The 24,245-nt window shown below is 35.6% G+C and overlaps 1 protein-coding gene across 1 annotated transcript in view; it reads left to right on the forward strand.

Moving 5' to 3' along the window:
* The window catches only part of ECEL1 (endothelin converting enzyme like 1), a 173,616-nt gene that overhangs the window by 142,035 nt on the left and 7,336 nt on the right, over nt 1–24,245 (forward strand). Inside the window, exons 13-15 of the mRNA XM_053709058.1 lie at nt 1,306–1,430; nt 11,480–11,545; nt 12,616–12,711. Of these exons, the coding sequence (XP_053565033.1) occupies nt 1,306–1,430; nt 11,480–11,545; nt 12,616–12,711 (287 nt within the window). The remainder of the gene's footprint in view (nt 1–1,305; nt 1,431–11,479; nt 11,546–12,615; nt 12,712–24,245) is intronic.

Genomic DNA, 24,245 nt, shown 5'->3' on the forward strand with positions numbered 1-24,245 from the left:
TGATGGTGCTCCTGCAACTTTCTATTACGCCAGGCATTATCCACCTTTTTACTTTCTCTGGATTGACTGGTAGAAAATATGCAGCTTGCCCTTAATATTTGTATGGACTTAAAGGGACAGTAAAGGCAAAATGAAACTTACTTGGATTGGATAGAGCATGACATTTTAAACAACTTTCCAATATACTTCTGTTATCATTTTGCTTAGTCCTCTTTGTATCCTTTGTTAAAGAGCAATCTTAGCTGGGTTCTGCAGCATGTATGTGTCTTTAACAGTCTGACAGCAGTGTTTGCAACATTGTTTATATTTATGTTATACAAAGTTGCAAACCCTGTTGCCATAGACTGCTAAAGACACAAGCAGGTTCCTGAGGTGCTATCAGCCTGCTACTCTTCAACAAAAGATACCAAGAGAGCAAAGAAAATTTGTTAATAGAAGAAAATTGAAAAGCTGTTTAAAATGACATGCTCTAACTGAATCATAAATGTTTACTTTTGACTTTACTGTCCCTTTAAGATAACTTTTTTTCCATTTAAATGCTTACATTTGCCCGCTATTACTTTAGATCCCACTCATTTTATTTATTTATTTAACTCTACAGGGACATAACCTAGAAAACCTTGAAGCCAACTAATAGTGCCATTGACAAATATACTAATATAAAGAAACCTGGGAACTGATGCCTGGGGTTCTCCACTGATTTGCTGCTCCCAGGGTTATGAATAAGAATTATTGTTTTGTTGGGTTTTTTTTGTATGGGACACAATAAAATGCCTTAAATGCTGAGAGCTGTATGATGCAGTAGGAAAACATTGAGATGCCAAAAGAAGGTAGAGACACAACGTGACACACAAGAGCCACATCACAAAGACACAAATATAGCTCATATACAATAGGCTCTTGGATATTTATATTTATAAATGATGTGTGAGTGCACCTGCTATTTATATTATTTGTCTATGTGTTTGTATGCATAAGTAGTTTTATCGTTATGTATTTCTATAACTGTAATTGTGTGTTTATTTTAATGTGTGAATGTATGACTATGTATTACATTTAATTCCTATGGATGCCCCATAACCCAAGCCATGTTGACTATTATTTGAGCAATAAGCTGTGCATATTAAAATGCTGACCACTGCAAATATAATACTCCCTGGGGCTCACGATGGCCACTAGAGGAGTTGTACAGAAAATATTAAATGAATTCATTCATGTTCATACATGTGACTTTATAAATCTGTTTGCTACTTGAAATGTTGCTCTTTGTTACACACTTTTCTGTTATTTTGTATTAAATGGCAGGCGGGCAGTATGACCCATTTGGAAATCTCATTCATTGGTGGACTGAGGATTCCTATAGCAAATTCCTGAAGAAAGCTGAATGCATTGTTGATCTGTATGAGAACTTCACTGTTTACAATCAGCGGGTGAGGAAGGTTTTCAAAAGTATTATATTAGTCTTCTATGGCAGCTGAGGGATTACATATTTGCTTTTGAAATGAAATGCTAACCCAAATAATTGTCCTCCAGGGAAAGAGAATTAATAGCAGACAATGTTGATCACACAGTAAAAAAATAATATATATGTAGATATGAACACAAGGCAGGGTCTTCGGTTACTGAGTTAACACCATCATGGATCTGCATTGTGCATAGAAGACTAGGGTAGACTGAAACAGAATACCAAACAAGAGGAAAGAGATATGACTGACTCAGGATCTGCATAATACTAAAGGAAGTATCATAATTACATCTAACCCATGGAGATAAATATCGCATTGATGTCTGAGCTGCATTATTTTCCATTATATATCTAAATAAAGAATGATATTAATATTTCCCTGTCTTCCAACCCCCATGTATATTCATGGTGTCACTCAGTGTCTGACTGTACATTCACAGATTTGCAGATAAGAGTACTGAGAATTGGAATACCCTTTGCATATCTACACACAGATCACTTACCTTCAGCACATGAAAACATGAATTTTGGTTCTTACAAGATTCGTGGTTGTATACTATGTATAAAATGCTGGATAATTAAAACCAAATACTATTAATTATAAACTTTTTATTATATTAAATTAGAATCACTACACTGGAAAGGTTCGGTTTGTTTTGCCTGAACAACATTCCAACATACTTTTCTTGTAAACACTGTTTTTCTTTAGCTTCATAGCAGGACCTCTTTGTCGGACAGCTTACTAAAAACATCCTTTACTGTTTCTTTATGTTTAGGATTTAAACTTTTGTGACTTAATAAAGTGACCAATATCACCTGATATGTCACATAATTCAAAAGCACTTTACATTATTAAGAGCAGATGATGATCTATGCAAATTAGTAAAGGAAGGTTGCAGATTTTCTTTTACAAGAGGCAGAACTATAGGTAATTGGTTATCGCCAACTAAATTGAAACAAAAGAAAGTAATATCAAGTTCTTGGTTAAAATGTAAGGGTAATGATAGATGTAGTAATCTACTGTTTAAGGCAAGTGAACATTTTATTTTAGGAGACAACTTTGTAGGCTGTGTTACAGGTGAAAGGTTTAAACACACTATTGTACCAATTGCAGGTCCGCCTATGCTATTTATTTATTAACTTGTTCCGAGTGTGAGGTACAATATGTGGGGCTCAATAACATAAAAATGCAGTATGAGGAGCACTATAAAAGCAGAAAAAAGCTAAAAATGCTAAAAACACACACACTTTTTTGCACACCTTATTGTTTATAGAACTTTATTGTTTATATATTGCAATTGCACAAATATCTCAACTGTTTATTGCTGTATGATTCATTTTAGATACGGAAACGTACCATTTGTGCATTTTATATAATCATTTCTATATGTCAGATACAGTTGTTATTAACAACAGGAAGGTCATATTGTATTAATAATAATCTTTAGTAACTTTTTTTTAGTAGTTTTAGCCAATTATATATTGGCGTCTTTTGTGAGAAGAATAAATCTTTTATATCTACAAAACGTATAAGCTTTTTTTTCAGCTTTTATAGAGCTCCTCATACCGCATTTTTTTGTTACTTCACCTAAAATCTGGTTGAGAGATCTTGCTTATAGGAGGAGCCTGTGTGGTTTTAACTTTAGCGCTGTGTATTACCTTTTACGTATGTCTGTACAATATGTGGGGCTTACCACGGGGGAGGTTTTTGTCCACACCACTCATTCAAAATTATAAAACCAAGCATTTGAAAGAAACAGATACTTTAAAATGTAATATAATAGAATTAATAAAACCCATGAACAGAGGGCAAGATGCTTTCCTGGCCAAAAGAGAGATCTTTTGGATACACAGGTTGAAGACTAGAGTGCCTAAGGGTTTAAATTAGGAATATGATGTCATACATTTTTGGCAATAATCCAGTAAATTATTAACATGCTAATGTGTGATGAGACATTAGGGAGATCACCTTTATTTAAAACCTCTTAAAGGGACATTAAACACTTTGAAATGATAATATAACATGAGAAATAGTATGTATAAAGAACATTTGTAATATACTTTAATTATCTATTTTGTCCCCTTTTCCTGTTGTTTCATACTAAAACTGTTAGCTTTTCAGTTCCTGTTAGCAATGGAAGTGCAGAACATTGTTATATACCACACAGCCATTGGTTGCACACTATAATAAACTATTTATAACTGTCCCTAACTGGCCACAGCAGAGAAGGTAACCTAAGTTACAACATGGCAGCTCCCATTGTTTTATAGACATGAAGGGGCTGATTTATTATAGCCCAAATGGGGCCAGATACATCTGTTTCCGTGCGAGCCTTCAGGCTCGCTGGAAACAGGAGTTAAGAAGCAGCGGTCTTAAGACCGCTACTCCTTAACTCGTATGCCACCTCTGAGGCGGCATACAGCAATCAGCCCGATCACATACGATCAGGTTGATTGACACCCCCTGCTAGTAGTCGATTGGCCGCAAATCTGCAAAGGGCGGCATTGCACAAGCAGTTCACCAGAACTGCTTGTGCAATGTTAAATGCAGACAGCGTATGCTGTCAGCATTCAGCGATGTTGGGCGGACTTTATCGCTACAGCGGATCATGTCCATCCGACTCTTAATAAATGGGCCCCTAAAACTTTACACATATTTTGTCATTATTTAAACAACTAATGAACTAAAAATACATCTACATGTTATTCTCAGACTGATCTTTCCATTGAATGCATCATTCTATCTAGCATTTATTTAGTGTTTAATGTCCCTATAAGGTATACCAAGAGTGGTGTCCATCAAAGTGTAGAGAGGTATAGGAGTGTACATTGTATTGAGTTATTAGGATTTAGGATTTAACACTCATTATGTAGTATTTAATATCCAACTTTTAAAATATACCCGGATTGATGATCCCCATTGTGTACACAGATGCATACATACATATGCAAATATTTTCCCTAAAATTTTTTAGCCACCAATCAGCAAGCTGTACCCAGGTGCTGAACCAAAGATGGGCCGGCTCGTAAGCTTACGTTCCTGCTATTTCAAATAAAGATACCAAGAGAATGAATAAAAATTGATAATAGGGTGTCAATTTATTAATGTGCGAGCAGACATGATACGATGTAGCGTATCATGTCTGCTGCACATCGATAAATGTCGACAGCATATGCTGTCGGCATTTATCATTGCACCAGCAGTTCTTGTGAACTGCTGGTGCAATAGCACACCCTGCAGATTCGTGGCTAATTGGCCGCTAGCAGGGGGTGTCAATCAACCAAATCGTATTCGATCGGGTTGATTTCTGTCCGCCGCCTCAGAGCAGGTGGACGGGTTATGGAGCAGCGGTCTTTCAGTTATGGAGCTTGATAAACTGACCCTTAGGAGTAAATTATAAAGTTGCTTAAAATTGCATGCTGTGTCTGAATCATTAAAGAAAAAAATTGGGTTCAGTATCCCTTTAAAAAGACATAAATCCCACAATTTTTCTTTCATGATTCATATAAAAAAAGCAGTTTTAAACAATTTACCAACTTTCTTCTATGATCTAATTTGCTTTAATCTCTTGGTATCCTTTGTTAAAGAAGCAGCAATCCACTACTGGCAGCTATCTTGTTCCTTCTCTTTTTAAGCTATACATATTAAGGCCATGAATTATTTCCTTTTTAAGTGTTTGTAGACTATTTCATTTTTTTATCATCTGCAATAAAACATATCCTTCCTTAGAAGACCTCTATTCATATGAACACACTGCTGTCTATGTGTAAGCCAGCATTCGACCCACAATTTGTTGGTCTTGCACAAGGCAGTGCAGTTTTTAAATTAGTTTTTTTTTTTTTTGTATAGAACTAAATTCTAGATCAGCAACAACTAGCTTACATAGGCATAGTAATCAACTAGCTAGTACTGAACTGTACTGTTGTTTCACATTATGTAAGATGTCTTAAAAAAAACTAGTTTCCCTTAAAGGGACAGTATTCATCAATGTTCATATAACTGCATGTAATAGACACTGTTATAAAGAATATTTTGCACAGGAGTTAATGGGATACTGAACCCAATTTTTTTATTTCACTATTCAGATAGAGCGTGCAATTTTAAGCAACTTTCTAATTTACTTCTATTATAATTTTTTCTTTGTTCTCTTGGTATCTTTATTTGAAAAAGCACGAATGTAAGGTTATGAGCCGGCCCATTTTTGGTTCAGTACACTGGGTAGCACTTGCTACATTTAGACACCAATCAACAAACGCTACCCAGGTGCTGAACCAAAGTTGGACAGGCTCATAAGCTTACATTCCTGCTTTTTCAAATAAAGAGAACAAGAGAACAAAGAAAAATTGATCATAGGAGTAAATTAGAAAGTTGCTTAAAATTGCATGCTCTATCTGAATCACGAAAGAACAAAACTTGGTCCAGTATTCCTTTAACATTACTGTACCCACAGACTTATTCACTTTTAATTTGAATAACGTTAGTAGAAATTCATTGGTTGTAAAAAGAGACAAGCTAATTGCTTGACTGCTCATCCCTTAACTCTAGTTTTCCTTCCCAACAATATATTATAAAGACAGAACAGCAGTAACAATTTTAGACCATCTGCTATTTCATTTTCTTCTTCCTCAGCTCTACTATGACTGCTTGAATGTCCTTTAGTTTAGTTTTCCTCCTTTTACTAATACTGTATATCTAAAGAAGGTTTTGCCACCAGGCATGTGCAGGGAAGAAAATATAGGATAGTGCTAATTCATAGCTCTGACTAATTGTTACAAGCGACAAAAAAGTTGCACAAAATACATCAAAATGACATTTAAAAATACAGTTACACTCATAATAACATTGATAAAAAATGTTTTTAAAAATTGCATAAAAAAGTTTTAAGGTCTCAAAGATATGTGGTCTGAGGTGTTATAAAAAAAGCGCAGCGGTGGAGCGCAGCGGCATTTAGCGGCCTTCTAATTACCAAAACGTAATGCCAAAGCCATAAATGTCTGCTATTTCTAAACAAATGGGATCCCAGAGAAGCATTTACAACCATTTGTGCCATATTTGCACAAGCTGTTTGTAAATCATTTCAGTAAGAAACCTAAAGTTTGTGAAAAAGTTAACGATTTTTTTTATTTGATAGCATTTGGCTGTGAAATGGTGGCATGAAATATACCAAAATGGCCTAGATCAATACTTTGGCCTTTCTACTACACTACACTAAAGCTAAAATTAACCCTACCAGCTACCTAATTAACCCCCTCACTTGTATATATATATATATATATATATATTTTTTTTTTTAATTACAGGGACAGTAAACACCAGATTTTTTGTTGTTTAAAAAGGTAGATAATCCATTTATTAACCATTCCCCAATTTTGCATAACCAACACAGTTATAATAATATACTTTTTACCTCTGTGATTACCTTGTATCTATGACTCTGCAAACTGCCCCGTTATTTCAGTTCTTTTGACAGACTTGCATTTTTAGCCAATCAGTGCTTGCTCCTAGGAGCTTCACGTGCCTGAGCTCAATGTTATCTATATGAAACACATGAACTAACACCCTCTAGTGGTGAAAAACTGTCAAAATGCTTTCAGATTAGAGGTGGCCTTCAAGGTCTAAGAAATTAGCATATATACCGCCTAGATTTAGCTTTCAACTAAGAATACCAAGAGAACAAAGCAAAATTGGTAATAAAAGTAAATTGGAAAGGTGTTTAAAATTACATACCCTATTTAAATCATGAAAGTTTTTTTTTTACTTGACTGTCCCTTTAAGAGAGATCAGGAAATGATACAAAATTGGACAATACAGTTAAAACATCAGTGTTACAGAGGCTTGTTGAGAAACCATATTCACATAATTATTCCAAGAGCATTTATATATTTAATTACATACATCATTTATAAGTTTTGCATATGATAGTTATCGAGTGATCAAGTCCCATCAGATGTTTTTCCAGTTATAAAATAAGAAAATAAAACAAGTTATAATTTATGAATACACTGGTTTGTTGCGTATCCTTGTTATACTTTCCTGTGTATTCCTTTTTCTCTCTGAGTTTTATTTTTAATTAAACACAATTAATAATTAAACATTTCCTAACCATGCGCCGCATGGGAGCATATTTGCTAGCTTTCTTATGTGTCTCTGAGATCTGCGGAAAAGAGAAAAAAAAAAGTAAAGCAAAACCCCCTCACTCTCTTTCCCCACTCCACCCCCCCATCCCTGTGTATTTAAGGTGATATGTATCCCACAAAGTTCCTTGGTAAATCCAATCCCACTTGCAACATACTACAAAAACTGGGTGATAAGAATCTCACAATCCTCCCCAATGTTCCTATTTCCATCTTTGTCATACAATGTCGCCAATTCTCCCCTTATAGACGTGGACAGAAGTAGTTCCGTCTGCGCAAAAGGTCCAAGTATCTGTCTTTGAATCACAGAGTGTTGTGGGCGTAGGAAAGGTTCCCATTTAGTCAGAAAAGGTCGTAATCTATGTGCTACATCAAGTTTGACATCAAACTGCTCAGTAAAGCTTGTGTTTGAACTGAGTGATAGAGGGGGATTTCCTATTAGTCCATAGAGATAATATGCATTTCCAGGCTAAGAGCACGAATAGTGTTAATAGGCTACAATATTTTCTGAGTTGTTCATCCCAATGGAAAAGGCAAACCTGTTCCAGTTGCAATGTGACGGTGATCCCCAGCACACCCCGGAGCCAAAACTGAATTTGAGCCCAAAATTGCCTCACTAAGGGGCATTGGAAAAAATAATGGGGTATATCAGGTGCCACCATCCCGCATTTCCCACATCTAATCTATTTGGTTGTTGGGGGATCCATTTAGAGAGTCTGTGGGGAGTTATAAAGTCAAAATGTATCATTCGCATTTGAGCCTCACGTAGAGGTATGCTTAAGGTGGCTTTTTTCGTCAAATCTAAGCTGTTTTGTATGTCTGTGAAAGAGATGTCATCAACACCTCTTCTTGCCCATCTATCCAGTACACGTGCCTGTGTCACAGAGACTGTTTTGTGTAGAAGAATCTTATATATTCCAGATAGGGAGAAGTTACCAATTGTGAAAGCTGTCTGTGGTAGGCAAATATCGGTAAGTCCCAGAAGCTGGGGTTATTTTGTTTAAGAGTATCAATGTAGTGGCATATTTGCAAATATGCATAGAATTGTTTATTTGGGATAGAATATTTGGGGCTTAGGCCATGAAAAGTTTTAACTGTGTGTGACAAAGAGTCCAGGAGGTACCCGAGAACTCTAATCTTTTCTTTCCATTGGTGAAAAGGCGAGGTATCTTTACCTGCCAGAAAATCTGGGTTACCTACTATGGGGATCAGTTTAGGGGAAGGGTGATGTGAACCCAAAAACTTATGAGCCATTCTCCATGCTGCTAGCGGACCATTGTAAAGAATAGAAGACTTAATGATAAGGGGATACTCCCCAGATTTAAGATAGGGCACATATGAAAGATCTATTGGGTTTAGTACCGCATTTTCCAAATCAACATCACTAAAATGAGAAGTTACCAATTGCCAATCCAGGACAAGCCTGATAAGGGCAGCCCAGTTATAAAACCTAAAGTTTGGGAGGCCCAAGCCCCCATCTCTGAATCGGTGTTGAATTAACCGCAATGGGGGGTTTACCTCTACGCCAAATGAATTTTTTAATAGCCTGATTCAAAACTCCTAAGTCTTTTTTATTTATCAAGAATGGCAACATGAGCATGGGGTATACTATACGTGGTAAAGTGACCATTTTTAAGAGGCTAATTCGTCCCGTAAGGGACAGTGGGAGAGAGGTCCATTGTTGGAGCTGCCCACAGAGAGCCGCACACTGTTTTGAAATGTTCATATCATATAGGCAATGAGGGTTCCTGTGTAGATGAATACCCAGATATGTAAGCTTGTTCCCTGCTACAGTGAAGGGATATTTCACATGACTGTCTGTGTTCTTATTCAGCCAGAGAATCTCTGATTTAGCCGTGTTGACTTTGTATCCCGAAAAGGCACCAAAGTCCCGAATTGTTTGTAAAATGTTAGGGATGTGTCTAGAGGGGTTTTCCACAAACAGAAACATATCATCAGTGTATAACGCCAATTTCTGTGGTCTATCGTGTATTGAAAGTCCAGAAAAAAACGGTCGTAGCTTAACAGCCAGCGGCTCTAGAACTAGGTCAAAGAACAGTGGAGACAGGGGGCAACCCTGTCTCGTGCCTCATTGTAGGGCGATGTAAGCCGAAAAACTCCCATTAGTTTTTTTCCTGACAGATATCAGTGTTACAATGTAACTATCGCTAATTTTGAGAAAAAAATGGTTTGGAAATTGCAAAGTGATACTTGTATTTATTGCCCTATAACTTCTATTTAGTATTTCTAAACTCAGGACAAAATTTAGAAACTATTTAGCATGAGTGTTTTTTGGTGGTTGTAGATGTGTAACAGATTTTGGGAATCAAAGTTAGAAAAATTGTGTTTTTTTCCATTTTTTCATCATATTTTATATAATTTTTTTATAGTAAATTATAAGATATGATGAAAGTAATGGTATCTTTAGAAATTCCATTTCATGGCAAAAAAAACATATATAATATGTGTGGGTACAGTACAGTAAATCACTAAGGGGTTAAAGGGACAGTCAAGTCCAAAATAAACTTTCATTATTCAAATAGGGCATGTCATTTGAAACAACTTTACAATTTACTTTTATCATCAATTTTGCTTTGTTCTCTCAGTATTCTTAGTTGAAAGCTAAACCTAGGTAGGCTCATATGCTAATTTCTAAGACCTTGGAGGCCGCCTCTAATCTGAATGCATTTTGACAGTTTTTCACGACTAGAGGGCATTAGTTCATGTGTGTCATATAGATAACATTGAGCTCACGCACGTGAAGTTACCTAGGGGTTAGCACTGATTGGTTAAAATGCAAGTCTGTCAAAATAACTTAAATAAGGGGGCAGTTTCCAAAGGTATTGATACATGCATTATTATATCTGTGTTGGTTATGCAAAATGGGGAATCAGTAATAAAGGGATTATCTATCTTTCTAAACAACAAAAATTCTGGTGTTGACTGTCCCTTTAACGTAGACATACATACATGTATAAATATAAATATATATATTTATATATATATATATTTATGTTTATTTGTGTGTACATATGTATTTATATGTGTAAATATATATTTACAGACATATATACACATATAAACACGTAAAAACATATGTATACATATATAAACATATATATATAAATGCATTGTAACCCTTTGCAGTCAAGTAGCTAAAAACATGGAAAAAAATGCAATATTCATATTTAATCAAGTGTTTAACTATGTATTTACAATAAATATTTCACATTCCAACGTTCCTTACATAGGGGAATATGTTCGAAGTATTTTTAAATAGATATTTCTGTATATATCTATAAATAAATATATATATATATATATATATATATATATATATATATATACTGTGTGTATATATATATATATATAGGTGTGTATATATATATATATATTACCAAAAAACATTATATATATATATATATATATATATATATATATATATATATATATATATATATATATATATATAAAAATATAGATAGATAGAAATATTTATTAAAGAATAAATAAAACATATTCTGCTATGTGAAGAACATTGGAATGTAAAATATTAATTAATTTCATGTCGGTTTAGCGCACCATTGAAGTCTATGGGGGAATACGTTAACAAGATCATTATATTTAAAGTTCGGCCTTTTTTGCACATGTCGGGTTAATGCTCGTGCCAAAACTTTTTACTGTCAACTTCTAATATGCATGCTACCTGAAGGTAATATGCATGCTACCAGTGTTAACTCGCGTAATCTAGCCCACTATAAGTAATGACACTGCTGCCTAGTCCAGACACCACAATGTGATTGCACTCTGAGAATCAGTTGATTTTATGTTTTCTTGTTGTTTTATATATATATATATATATAAATATTTGCTTTTTAGGTAAATGGAAGGCTAACATTGGGAGAAAATATTGCGGATCTTGGTGGGCTTAAATTAGCATATTATGTGAGTATGGTAACAACCCTAAATGTTTTTTTTTTTAATTATCTTTTGTTTAGTACCTTGTTTCTCTAAAGCCCTCAGCTCAGACAGGATTATCTTAAATGATCCCTCACATGATTCAATAAAGGCAAACATCCCTCGAAGGGGCATTCCTTGTACAGTATGTCTGGAGACAAGCACAGTAGAATATAGCAATACATGAAATAAAAGTTCTGTTGCATTTACACATGCTATGAATTCTAATTGCCTTTTACTTTAGATTTTGTCCTTCGAGTTTTATTACATTTTAATGTTGTACTTTCTATCTGGTGTTTTAAGAAATTTAGATGTTGTAATTAGCAACATATTTAGGGTTGTGATTTGTGCAAATTCTGATTTTACTGTTTTTTTTTACATATAACAAATTAGGATTAATCTTTGTATATCTCTGTATGTCTTTTGCAAATTGCATTGCACTATATTTTTTCTATGTGAAATGATTTGAGCAGTTTCAGAGAGTAGACTGGGCAGTGGCGTTCTTTTGTTTGGGAAGGTGCATTTTTTGTGTCTGAAGTTTTCTGACAGCACTCATTATATTCCACAAGCATTATACCCCTGCAGACCTACTTGATTTATCTTACCAGATGTACACTGTTGACATTTGGTTTAAATTTGTAATTCACTTAACTGACAGAAAAGCAAATGCAAGTTAAAGTGTAGAAAATACATCTTGGTTTAATTTGTATTTACTTCAAACTGATAAATATCAAGTTCCAGGTGCTCCCCTGTTAACCTTACTCTCCCCTGTGAGAGACTCCACCCTGAAAAACCAAAATCTATATCTGCACAATGATTTAATCTGAAGCTGGAGAGTTTTTCACAATTGGGTCCTAAGTAACCCGTGTTTGCATTCTGAGTAACTTACTTGGATTGCCATTCTTTGACATTTTTTTTTTTTTTACAGCTAGCCATTTCCATTTCTTTCAGATGCAAAATATGTTTCTTTGTTTAGAAACAAAATATATAGTTGATATATTTGCACATATTGTATACATTTGCAAATAAATATGTGGAATCTGTGTGCTTTCTTTCAGGCCTACCAGAAATGGGTAAGGGAAAATGGCCCAGAACGCCCTCTCCCTCGTCTCAAATATACCCACGATCAGCTCTTCTTCATTGCATTTGCACAGGTCAGTAGTCGAAAAATTCTGTTTGTTTAGATTTATGTCAGGGTTGTCCAATTTAAGGGTCAGGGGCCACAATGTAGTGCTCTTATGCTGTTTATCTGGCTGAGGTGATCCAGTGCTGCTATTGTAACTCTACTTATTTACGTCATAAAGATTCTTAACATGCATACATCATTCATGCAACTAACTGCTGAAGCTAGGAAAATATGTTTCCTCTTCTCTGTGATTGGCTCATAAATTTCCTCTCTACGAGAACCTAATGATTTTGTTCTTCTTATTATTATTTTAATTGATTTTAGTGTGTGTTAGGTTTGTGGCCTAAGCAATGACATTATGTTAAAACTGTGCTAATTTGAAGATGGTTTATATAAGAAGTGTGTGTATATATAAATATTTTTACGCAAAAAAGTGTGTTACTCTCTACAAGAAATGCATGTTTGAATACTGCTCAGCTAATTCCTAGTTACAGTGGCTGATAAGAACTGCCAAAGCTGTATTGGTAGACAGGGATAGCAAACTTATAATGGCTTAGTTCCCTACAAAACACTGCCAAATACGGACCCTTTTTCATATGTTTAAAATTGGTACTGTAAAGGAGGGAAATTTGATGAGTAAAACTTAGGAGAGTGATCTAAGATACAGGATTTTTTTAAATTCCATTTATCTTGGCTCACCCTAGTAGTATTCACTAAAGAAGATTTACCAAGCAGTGGAATACAAGGAAATGAATAATGCAAATCAGCACATACAAGTCAGTAATCATGTTCAGAAAAAAAAAGAATTGGTACTACCCTTGGGTACAATAAGCTTTAAGCCTCAGTGGTACAAGTTTATGCATTAACTGATAAGCTGAACAATCTATCTGAAAACTTTATAATGTCCTTGTAGAATCACCAATAGTCTGTCAATTTTCTTCTACTCCTTTACCAGATCAATATAGATGTGTAGACATTAATACATTTAGATTCATCACAGGAGCAACAAACAGAGATAAATCCCATGGAGCCATTAAAGACATTTTCTTAGGCTGTATATGACTTGAGTCACAGTTTTAAAAATAAAATTGTAAGGAATGTTACAACAAAATCTTCTGAACACAATAAATTGGAAGCATGGTTGTCAAGTGCAGTAAAGGGATTGAAAGCATACTCACTCTAGTTCAGTTATGAATGCCTACACAAACTAACAGTTTATTATTAATATGTAGATATTAAGTACATTTAAATTACCACTGTACCAATAGGACTGCTGAGTCCCATGATATTTCTCTATGTAAAAAACAGTTGGTTGCTAAGAGACCTGAAATGCTGCACTGACTGACACATGCTGGTTATTTTTCCCTCCTACAACAACAAATTGCTGACATAGGCTTGAAATTCTAGCAAAAAAATTTGTCCTCTATTAAAGGATTACATCTCTCACTACTGAACATCCATCCATGCTTGGCCAGAAAAAATAGAAATAAGTCTTAATACTTGCATACACTGTTCTTGTAAAGAGACACAATCAGGATATTATCTAGATCACTTATGGCCAACTTCCAAACACATGAGGGCCGCAGGTCAATATTTTAAAGGTCTTAAGGGCCGCAAATAAATATATAGCCACACACAAATAATAATATATTTCATAAAAATGTCCAGTGGCACAGGCCCTGATTTAGGTATGGTTGTAGGGCATCCTCTTCATTCTCCCCTCCAGATGGCTCTTTTGAGTTCTGGCCACTTTGACCATCATCAGAATTTCCCAAAGCACACATTTTTAGTTTTGCTTTTTCCTTGGGCCACAAGAATAATTATGGCACCGATTATTTTACTTTCCCCTTAGCGGCCACACAAACTAGTGCAGAGATCCATGGGCTGCCAGTTGGCCACTCCTGATCTAGATAATAACACATGTAGATGCTTTGGAATCCTTCTTGTTTGAGTTCTGCTTCACTAAGACCGTTGTAAATGTTCTTGGTGTAGTATCACAAATAGCATGTAGACGTGAAATGGATATTTCCCTTGATGAATATAGCAAAACAATGATTTGAGTCAGTTGTGATATGTGTCTTAAAGCTCTATTATAACCAAAAATTACTTCCGGTCTATCACACCAATTTGCAGAGATTTTGTTTTGAACATGCATAGTCAGTTCAGAGCCTGTAGGTCTAACACAGGTCTCCATGAACCAGCTTGTAACCACCTGACAAGACATTGTTTCTAGTTTGAGGACCAACAGTGGGGCTTTGATAAGACACACACAGAAGAGGATGCTATAGGGACATCGAGAGTATGATGCATATATTTAGTGACTGACAGTTGAAAAGGATATAAGTTGAGTCAGTTTATTAGAAAGAAGTGAATGCTTTGCAGCTTAACTTACATTCAGCCTAAAACACTTCTCACACAGTAGGAGAAACGATGAAGCCATGCCATTGTTAAAGGGACATTATACACTCATTTTTTCTTTGCATAAATGTTTTGTAGATGATCTATTTATATAGCCCATAAAGTTTTTTTTTTTTTAAATGGATAGTTTTGCTTATTTTTTAATAACATTGCTCTGATTTTCAGACTCCTAACCAAGCCCCAACGTTTTATGTGAATACCGTCAGCTACCTTCTCCAGCTTGCTCCTGTTTGTGTAAAGGGTCTTTTCATATGCAAAAGAAGGGGGAGGGGGGAGTGTCTTATTTGCCACTTGCAGTGGGCTTTCCAGCTACCTTTTCAACTGAGCTAAACTGAGAGCTTCTAAGTAAGTTTTTAAACAGTTTTATACTGGATTTTTATATCAGTATATGTACATCTTATTCTTTATAGTAGTGTCTATTACATGCAGTTATATGAAAATGAGTGTATACTGTCCCTTTAAGATACAGATGAATACAAGTCAATGCCCCCCCCCAAAAAAAAAAAAGAAAAGAAGAAACAAACAAATGAAGCATGCAAGGAGCATTGTGTGGATTGTCATAGGGTTTTACAATTTTAACCAATTCACTACATTTGAAAATCCTCACAAATACAAAATCAGTGCATTTTCTCATGCATTTGTGACATTATAACACCCCCTGTATCTTGTATAATAGCACATTCTTAGCAGTTCACAGTTTTTATTTTATTTTCATTTTGATGCAACAAATACGCCTACTATAGAGAAAGAATGCGACTCTAGACGGTGGTTGTGCATTCTGTCATATATACTCTGTGTTGCCTGGCAGTAAGTAAGCAATCATTCCTTGATATCAGACATGACCTGTTTGTTATTGACTGTCTGTATATTGAAAAAAGTGCTATACTAGCTATTTTTATATGTGTGGAGTCCACTTATCCAGTGATCAGTGGAGTTTGATGGTTGATTTTGCTGTTGGTTGTTTTGTTTTTTTTGTCAGCCCCCACTTACTATTTTTGATACCCCACTTTGTTCACATAGAACTTAATGGCATTTTGGTTATAATATAAAGAAAAGTACAAAAGCAATTTATGTATTTGATATCATATCCAGATTTCAGCTTCTTTTGAGTATTGTGTACCAGGAAAACAATTCAGGCTTAACAGTTGTTTATCTATTTATGTCAGCTATTTAATCTCATGTACCCAATGTAAATATCAGTACATAGCTTTAACTAGAGAGGTCAGAGTTCATAGTAAAGAATGCCACACTGTTATTGAACAGAAACAAAATATTAGTACTTTCCAAAGGCAGACAATGGAAAAGGCTCAGGTACCTAAAGGGGAACAAGGAACAAAAAACCTTTAGGATAGTTTTCTCCAAAAACTTGATATCCTTTTGGATTTAACAAATAATATGATATTGTGAATGATTTAAGTATCTCAAATTTGTTTGACACTGAGCTTAAATGAATTCTTGTATTGGTCTATTCAGATTCCACTTCATTGTGGAATTTTATTTTTATTTATTCAATTAAATTATTTTTACTATTTGTTTATATGATTGCCACTTTTGTGCTTTTCTATTTGGTCACAATCAATTTAAGTATTTTATTAATTCCTTTTATAATAGATAAACAGATTATTAATGTAAAATTCTAATATACATAAGTTAGGTAATATTTATTAAATTAATGACGCACATCTGTGATTTATGAGTATAAATTAATGTAAAAAATGCTTCTAATATAGGATTTATGAGTAAGGTGGTCATCTGAAGCCTGTCACATTTGATTGTTTTAAAATTATTTTTCTTAACATTATGCACTAAGCAGTGTTATTTATTTTAAGCAGACTTACATTTATGTTACTGTTGTAAAAACAGCTATTTGTATATGCAGCAGAACAGTTATGTCCCTTTAATTAGCTAAATTTCATATTTCAATCTATATTCTTACTCTTGTCATAAATATTTCTGTGACAACCACACAGTATCCTATTACTGTCACTTTTATATGCTACAGCCTATAGTACTTATGCTGCCTCTTTTTCCTTTTTTTTTAAAACAACTGTATAATTGATCTGAGCCTGGAGATTAAAGGGACATTGTACTGTAAACTTTTCTCCTCTTTAATATGCTCCCAATTATTAATTTTACTTACTGGTGTATATTAAATTCTTTGGAAATAGCTCCTTCACCTTTATTTTGCCATTTGAAATAGCTGCATTTTCACCTACACTTGCATGTTCTATAAAAATAGATATGTAAACAGAAGATAACAGTGTACATTAACCTCCAAATGAGGGTGGTAAAGAAATAAATATTTTTGTATCTGAAATAGCTGGTTTCATTGAATTAATAGGAGATAGCATGACCAGGTGTTCTCTTTCTGCAGGTCCATCTCATTTAAATGGACATATCCTTGAGAACAATAGGTGAAGATATATGAACAAAAACATATATTTCAAATACAAAAATAAATATGATGGAACAATGTTGCATACCTTTAATAATATGCAGTAAATATAACAAGGCATTTGTAACACATTAAGATGAAATACATTTTACTGTACATCCTTTAAGGATCACTTTTCATTTGTGGAGAATACAAATATATGGCATACAGCAGGATGAGGAGGTCTGATTTCTACATGGTATATCTGTTTTTCAAAAACCACAATTAATTTTAATCTAACATCTTTAAATGAAATAGAAAAAAGAATATTGTAATGTAATTTCAATTAAAACAGTCACAAGCGAATTAAACAAATGTGATGAGCTCTTCAAATGAGAAGATAGAACATCCTCAATTTATATATTGGCATAAATATTTGACATTATTACAAGTGAGTGCAGAAAGCAGCAAATAACTGTGTTTATGTTGTTAAAGGGACATGAAACCCAACATTTGTCTTTCATGATTTAGGTAGAACATACAATTTTAAACAACTTGCCAGTTAACTTCTATTATCAAATTTGCTTCATTCTCTTGGTATCATTTGTTGAAGGAGCAGTAATGCACTTCTGGTTTCTAACTGAACACATAGGTGAGCCAATGACAATCGGTATATACTGTATATGCAGCCACCAATCAGCAGCTAGCACTCAGGTGATTTGCTGCTCCTGAGCTTACCTAGATCAACCCTTCAACAAAGGATAACAAGAGAAGGAAACAAATTAAATAATAGAAGTAAATTGGAAAGTTGTTTAAAATTGTATTCTCTATTTGAATCATGAGTATCTAACTATGACTTTACTGTCCCTTTAAAGGGAAATTGTAAAGTCATAGTGAAAATTGTAAAGTCATTGGGAAATGTTTACAGTAAATACAAACTATAACACTTTATTAAATATTAATATTGCATAAATATGTTTTAACATGTTTTTATCTACTTGACTGAAAAGGGCTCCAATGCATTTATACATATGTACTGTATACATATGTATTTATGTGTTTATATGTGTACATATGTATTTATGTGTTGATATGTGTATATATGTCTGTGAATACATATATACACATATAAATACATACATGCATATATACACACATATAAACATATATATGCAAGGGTTATGATGATATGGTAGCTGGTTATATCATTCCGTTGTATTTTATCTTATTCTGTCTATTCATTACACAGATGACAATATTTACAATGATTAATTTTACTTGTACAAGCATTATCTAAAGCCGTTCTTTGTGACATTTTTTTTTAATTTGTTTTGTAATACTTAAAGGGACATGAAACCCAACATTTTCTTTCATGATGTAGATAGTGCATGCAATTTTTTTTAACAACTTTCTAATTTACCTTTCTTTTTTAAGATACGATGAGTCCACGGATTTCATCCTTACTTGCGAGATATTCACCTCCTGGCCAGCAGGAGGAGGCAAAGAGCACCACAGCAGAGCTGCTATATATAGCTCCTCCCTTCCCTCCCACTCCAGTCATTCTCTTTGCCTGTGTTAGTGATAGGAAGAGGTAAAATGAGGTGTTAGTTTAGATTCTTCAATCAAGAGTTTATTATTTTTAAAGTAGTGCCAAAGTGTGCTACTTTGCTCTAGGGTGTAGCCTAGACCAGATCAGTCTCTACATTAGAGCATTTGGTGGCTTTAAAGCAATGGGAACTTGTGGAACATTATTCTCACTGCGCCTCCCATACTGATGCTGCCCTAACCCAGAAAAACTGAGGGATTTTTTACTCAGTACTTTCGTTTATTTCCAGGGCCATGGGAGGGAGAGGACCTCCTAAACCTGGAGACTGCCTTGCTACCAGGCAGAAAATGAGGTAAGTGCTGACTTTCTTTCTGGGGGTAGAGGATCTCAGAAAAAGTTTGGGCACTTTATTAATTTAGGCCTCATTTTCTTTGGACTTAGATTCTCCTTTTCTTTAGGAGACTTTTTGGCAGTTTGAATGCAGGACCATGTGTCTCATCTCCTGACGGTCTCTTCTATTATTGGGACCGACTGGGAGATTTTATTATGAAGTGTGACAGAGTGTGTGCTCTAAGGGTTTTTTCTGTCAGTTAGGACTACACAGCTATTTAGACTGCAGCTGTTAGGTCTGTTCTCTTGCTCAGTGTGCATGTTTGCCTGTTAACAGGCTAAGCGGTACAATGTACTTTATTAGCATTTTTTAAATGTCAGATCATGAGATTCTGTTATTGAGGCTAAGTATAATATCAATTTTGGGCAGCTGGGAAGTGGTTTATTTATTTGCTCCCGGTGCCGTTACTTAGTTTCAATGGCGACCGGGAGAAGACTTATCAAATGCCCACGAGGGGCGGAGCTTGTAATTGGCGCTATTGTAGTGCGCAATTACTTTCCTAAGGGGCTGCTGTTTTTTTGAGGAATTCAGTAACGAAATTTCAATGGCGACCGGGAAAAACGCCCACGAGGGGTGGAGCTTATGAATGGCGCCATTGTAGTTCGTATCTCCTTTCAGGGCTTCCGGTATTCAGAAACGGAGGACTTTGGATTAGAGTAGCACTTTATAGATGCCTTCTCCTTCTTAACACTTCAGGTTGAGGAAGGAACGGAGGATTGTGTGTCTGAGTGCTTGCGTTTACAAACAGCACTACGGTTGCATTAGGTGTTTGTGCTGATAATGTGATAGATGTGGCATTGTCAAAAGGATATGTTTAAACAATGAAACAGCATCAGTACAGAGACTGTCTGGCTCCTCAGCTAGATGCAAGCTGTGGTATAGAGGAACTTTTGCAGAGTTCCTCTTGTATATTTTTACTCTGGAACATTTATAGAAACACTTATGTTTGTTATGTGTTACTTGTCATTAACTGCACAAATGTGAGTCAGTTTAAAAAAAATAAAAAAAATTGTACTTTAACATTTAAAGTGACAGTAAAGTTTGTTCTATGTTTATTTTTTATTAATAAAGGGTTAAGAATTTATTAATTCTTCTTCTATATGTGAGTCAGGTGGTTTATGACAGTGTTTATAACTTTCTATAACACACATGCAGTGCCCTGCAGTTCCTCTTGTATATATTCAACCTTTTATCTCCTCATTAAAATAAAGAGGGTTGCTCTGGAACACTTATAGAAACACTAATGTTTATGTGTTAACTGATCAAATGTGAGTCAGTTTTAAAAAAAATTAAAAAAAATTGCACTTTAACATTTAAAGTGACAGTAACGTTTGTTTATTTTTATTATCAAAGGGTTAAGAGTTTGTCAATTCTTCTTCTATATGTGAGTCAGTTGGTTTATGAAGGTGTTCATAACTTTCTATAACACACATGCAGTGCCCTGCAGTTCCTCTTGTATATATTCAACCTTTTATTTCCTCATTAAAATAAAGAGGGTTGCTCTGGAACACTTATAGAAACACTAATGTTTATGTGTTAACTGATCAAATGTGAGTCAGTTTTAAAAAAAAAATAAAAAAATTGCACTTTAACATTTAAAGTGACAGTAACGTTTGTTTATTTTTATTATCAAAGGGTTAAGAGTTTGTCAATTCTTACTTGCAAACTCCATCTGGAGTTACTGTACAAGACATCACTTTTTACTGTCATGGCAATAGATGTTGCATTGTCAGCCTTTCCCATGCTACCGGGAAGACATCTGATGGAATGTACTTGTTCAGATACAGTGGTAGCTATTCATTGTGTTTCTTCCATGAGTTTGAAGAGGAAGATACTTCTGTGGTATATGGGGGGAAGGTCTAAGATTTTGTCTGGGTATTTCCTTTATAAGCTGGACAGATAGCTCAGCATGCTAAGGCAGTGCAAGGTTGATAAAATGAGCAGCGCCTTGGGACCCTTTCGGGTGATTAGCTGCGCTTTTACAAGTATCTCGTACATACATACTGTACTTCCAGATGTATGTTTCAACTGTTACTAAAGTTGTTTTCTTTCAGTTTATGTGGAGCACCTCCATTTACTTCCTGAGGAGGTTTTGTCTTAACTGTATGACTTCAAAATTATGGGCATAGTCATGTCTACTCAGTGCTGTGTTATTCCATGGTGTATGTCATTTGGGAGTACCCGAAAGGTCTCCTAATGCTAATGGATATTTGCTATGTCAGATCCTGTTGGGGAGTCTTGGCTTATGGCTCCCTAGGAGGTTAAAAACTTCCTATAATAGCCTGCAGTATGTTTTGATAAGATCCTGGTCTGCGGATGTCTCATCTGGAGTTTAAAGCTTTTGATGATCAATAAATCAGGGTGATTTTATTACCTTTCAAGTTTTCAAGGAAATTCCTACACCCCTTTTTCCTTGCGGGAGCAGTTCAAGCTTTCCGGAAGGACCCAATCAGTGCCTGTTTTCCAATTTGCATCCTTAAGGATTGGTTTTCACGTTAGTTCTCCTTCCAAGCTTCTGTCTTTAAGGAGTAGTCCAGACAGAGTGTGAGGCGCTCTTCCTCATGTAGGGAGCTTCTCCGACTTGGGGTAATTGTTTCTGTTCCTGGTCTCCGAGAAGGAACTGTCGGACAGATATTTTTTATGAGTTTAATCAAGATGGTAGCTATTCGTTACCTTCTTTCTGGGGTCCAAAAAGGTCAATTCATGGCTTTTGGGACGTGTACCTACATATGCCTGTTCATTAGGATCATCACAGGTTTTAAGGGTTTGCTTTTCTAGTCAAACACTTCCAATTTGTGGTTATTCCCTTCGGTCTTGCTGTTGATGAAGCCTCGGTTACGAGGCATTGCAGTAGCGCCCTATCGGGATGACATCCTGATCCGGGTGTCATCTTTTCTTTAAAGGTTAGTCACCTTGTAAACAAAGAATTGGGAGTTTGAATCCAGCTGCCACTGATTTTAAATGTTGTTTTCCTTCCTGCGATTACTCGGTTGGAAGGTGATTTTGGAAAATATAACTATTTTTCTTAGGAAAAAATAAGGATTTTGACTTTGGTCTAGTTCTGCAGTCTACTTTTTGGACATCAGTGTTTCAGTGCACGGAAGTTTCGGGCTGATGATTGTGGACATCATCTTGTTTGGTCTGGTTAACTTCATTCTTTTCAGTTCATATGTTTAAACACTGTAAGGAAGCTTATGCGGACTTGTTTCCTCTAATTTTCCTGGAGGCAGGAGACAGGGTTTATTTTATTTCTACCGTGGCTATCTTTCTCAAATAGCTTAATGGTTCATTCAAGTGTTTGGAAAACAGAAGTTTGGGAGTTCGGATCCTCCCATTGGTGCTGGTTCTTTGAAATGGTTGTCAGTTTATCTGCCCCTGGGATCCTGCTTTCGCAGATCGTGTTGGGTGGTCGCGACATTGATCGCTAGCCTTCTAGTATGGGGGCTGGGGATAATTAAAGACTCAGAGTCTGTTCTACTTGTTATCAGTTTGGAGCTTAGGGCGAGCTTCCATACTCTTCTGACCTGGCCCAGTTGGCCTCGGTACTGTTTGTCAGGTTCATGTTTGACATCATGACTTCTGTGGTTTACATCAATCATCAGGGAGGAACAAGGAGTTCCTTAGCGATGACAGAAGTAGCCAAGATAATACAGTGGACGGAGTCTCACTCCTGCCATCTGTCAGCGATCTACATCCCAGGGTTGGAAACTGGGAGGCAGATTTTATGAGCAGGCAGACATTTCATCCGGGGGAATGGGAATTCCATTCGGAGATGTTTTCCAACCTGATTCTTAGATGGGGCAGGCCAGAGTGGGAGTTCATGGCATCTCGTCAGAATGCCAAGCTTCCAAGATACGGGTCCAGGTCCAGGGATCCCCAGGCGGAGCTGATAGATGCCCTGGCAGTGCCTTGGTCTTTCCGCCTAGCTTATGTATTTCCTCCGTTTGCTTTTCTTCCCAGGGTGATTGCTCGAGTCAAACAGGAGAGAGCGTTGGTAATTCTCATTGCTCCTGCGTGGCCTCACAGGATTTGGGATGCGGATCTGGTGGACATGTCATCTCAGCCACCATGGAAGCTCCCATTGAAGAAAGACCTTCTCATTCAGGGTCCCTTCCATCATCCGAATCTAGTTTCTCTGCAACTGACTGCTTGGAGATTGAACGCTTAATTTTGTCTAAGCGAAGGTTTTTCTGATTTGGTCATAGATACCTTAATTGAGTCACATAAGCCTGTTAATAAGAAAATTTACCATAAGATATGGTGTAAATATCTTTATTGGTGTGAATCCAAGGGCTACTCATGGAGTAGGGTTAGGATTCCTAGGATTTTGTCCTTTCTCCAAGAGGGATTGGAGAAGGGGCTGTCAGCAAGTTCCTTAAAAAGGGACAGATTCTGCTTTATCTATTTTTACACAAGCGTCTGGCAGGTGTTCCAGATGTACAATCTTTTTGTCAGGCTCTGACTAGAATCAGGCCTGTATATAGACCAATTACTCCTCTTTGGAGTTTAAATTTAGTTCTTAGAGTTCTTCAAGGGGTTCAGTTTGAGCCTATGCATTCCATTGATATTAAGTTATTATCTTGGAAAGTCTTATTTCTGGTTGCTATTTTTTCTGCTCAAAGAGTATCTGAGCTTTCAGCATTACAGTTTGATTCTCCTTATATTATTTTTCATTTTGGATAAGGTGGTGTTACTTACTAATCCTGGTTTTCTTCCTAAAGTTGTTTCAAACAAGAATATTAATCAGGAGATTGTTGTTCCTTCCTTGTGTCCTAATATTTCTTCTAAGAAGGAACGTCTGTTACATAATTTAGACGTAGTCCGTGCTTTAAA

Source organism: Bombina bombina, chromosome 4 (assembly GCF_027579735.1).
Source record: "Bombina bombina isolate aBomBom1 chromosome 4, aBomBom1.pri, whole genome shotgun sequence".
In the NCBI taxonomy this organism is placed as follows: Eukaryota; Metazoa; Chordata; class Amphibia; order Anura; family Bombinatoridae; genus Bombina; species Bombina bombina.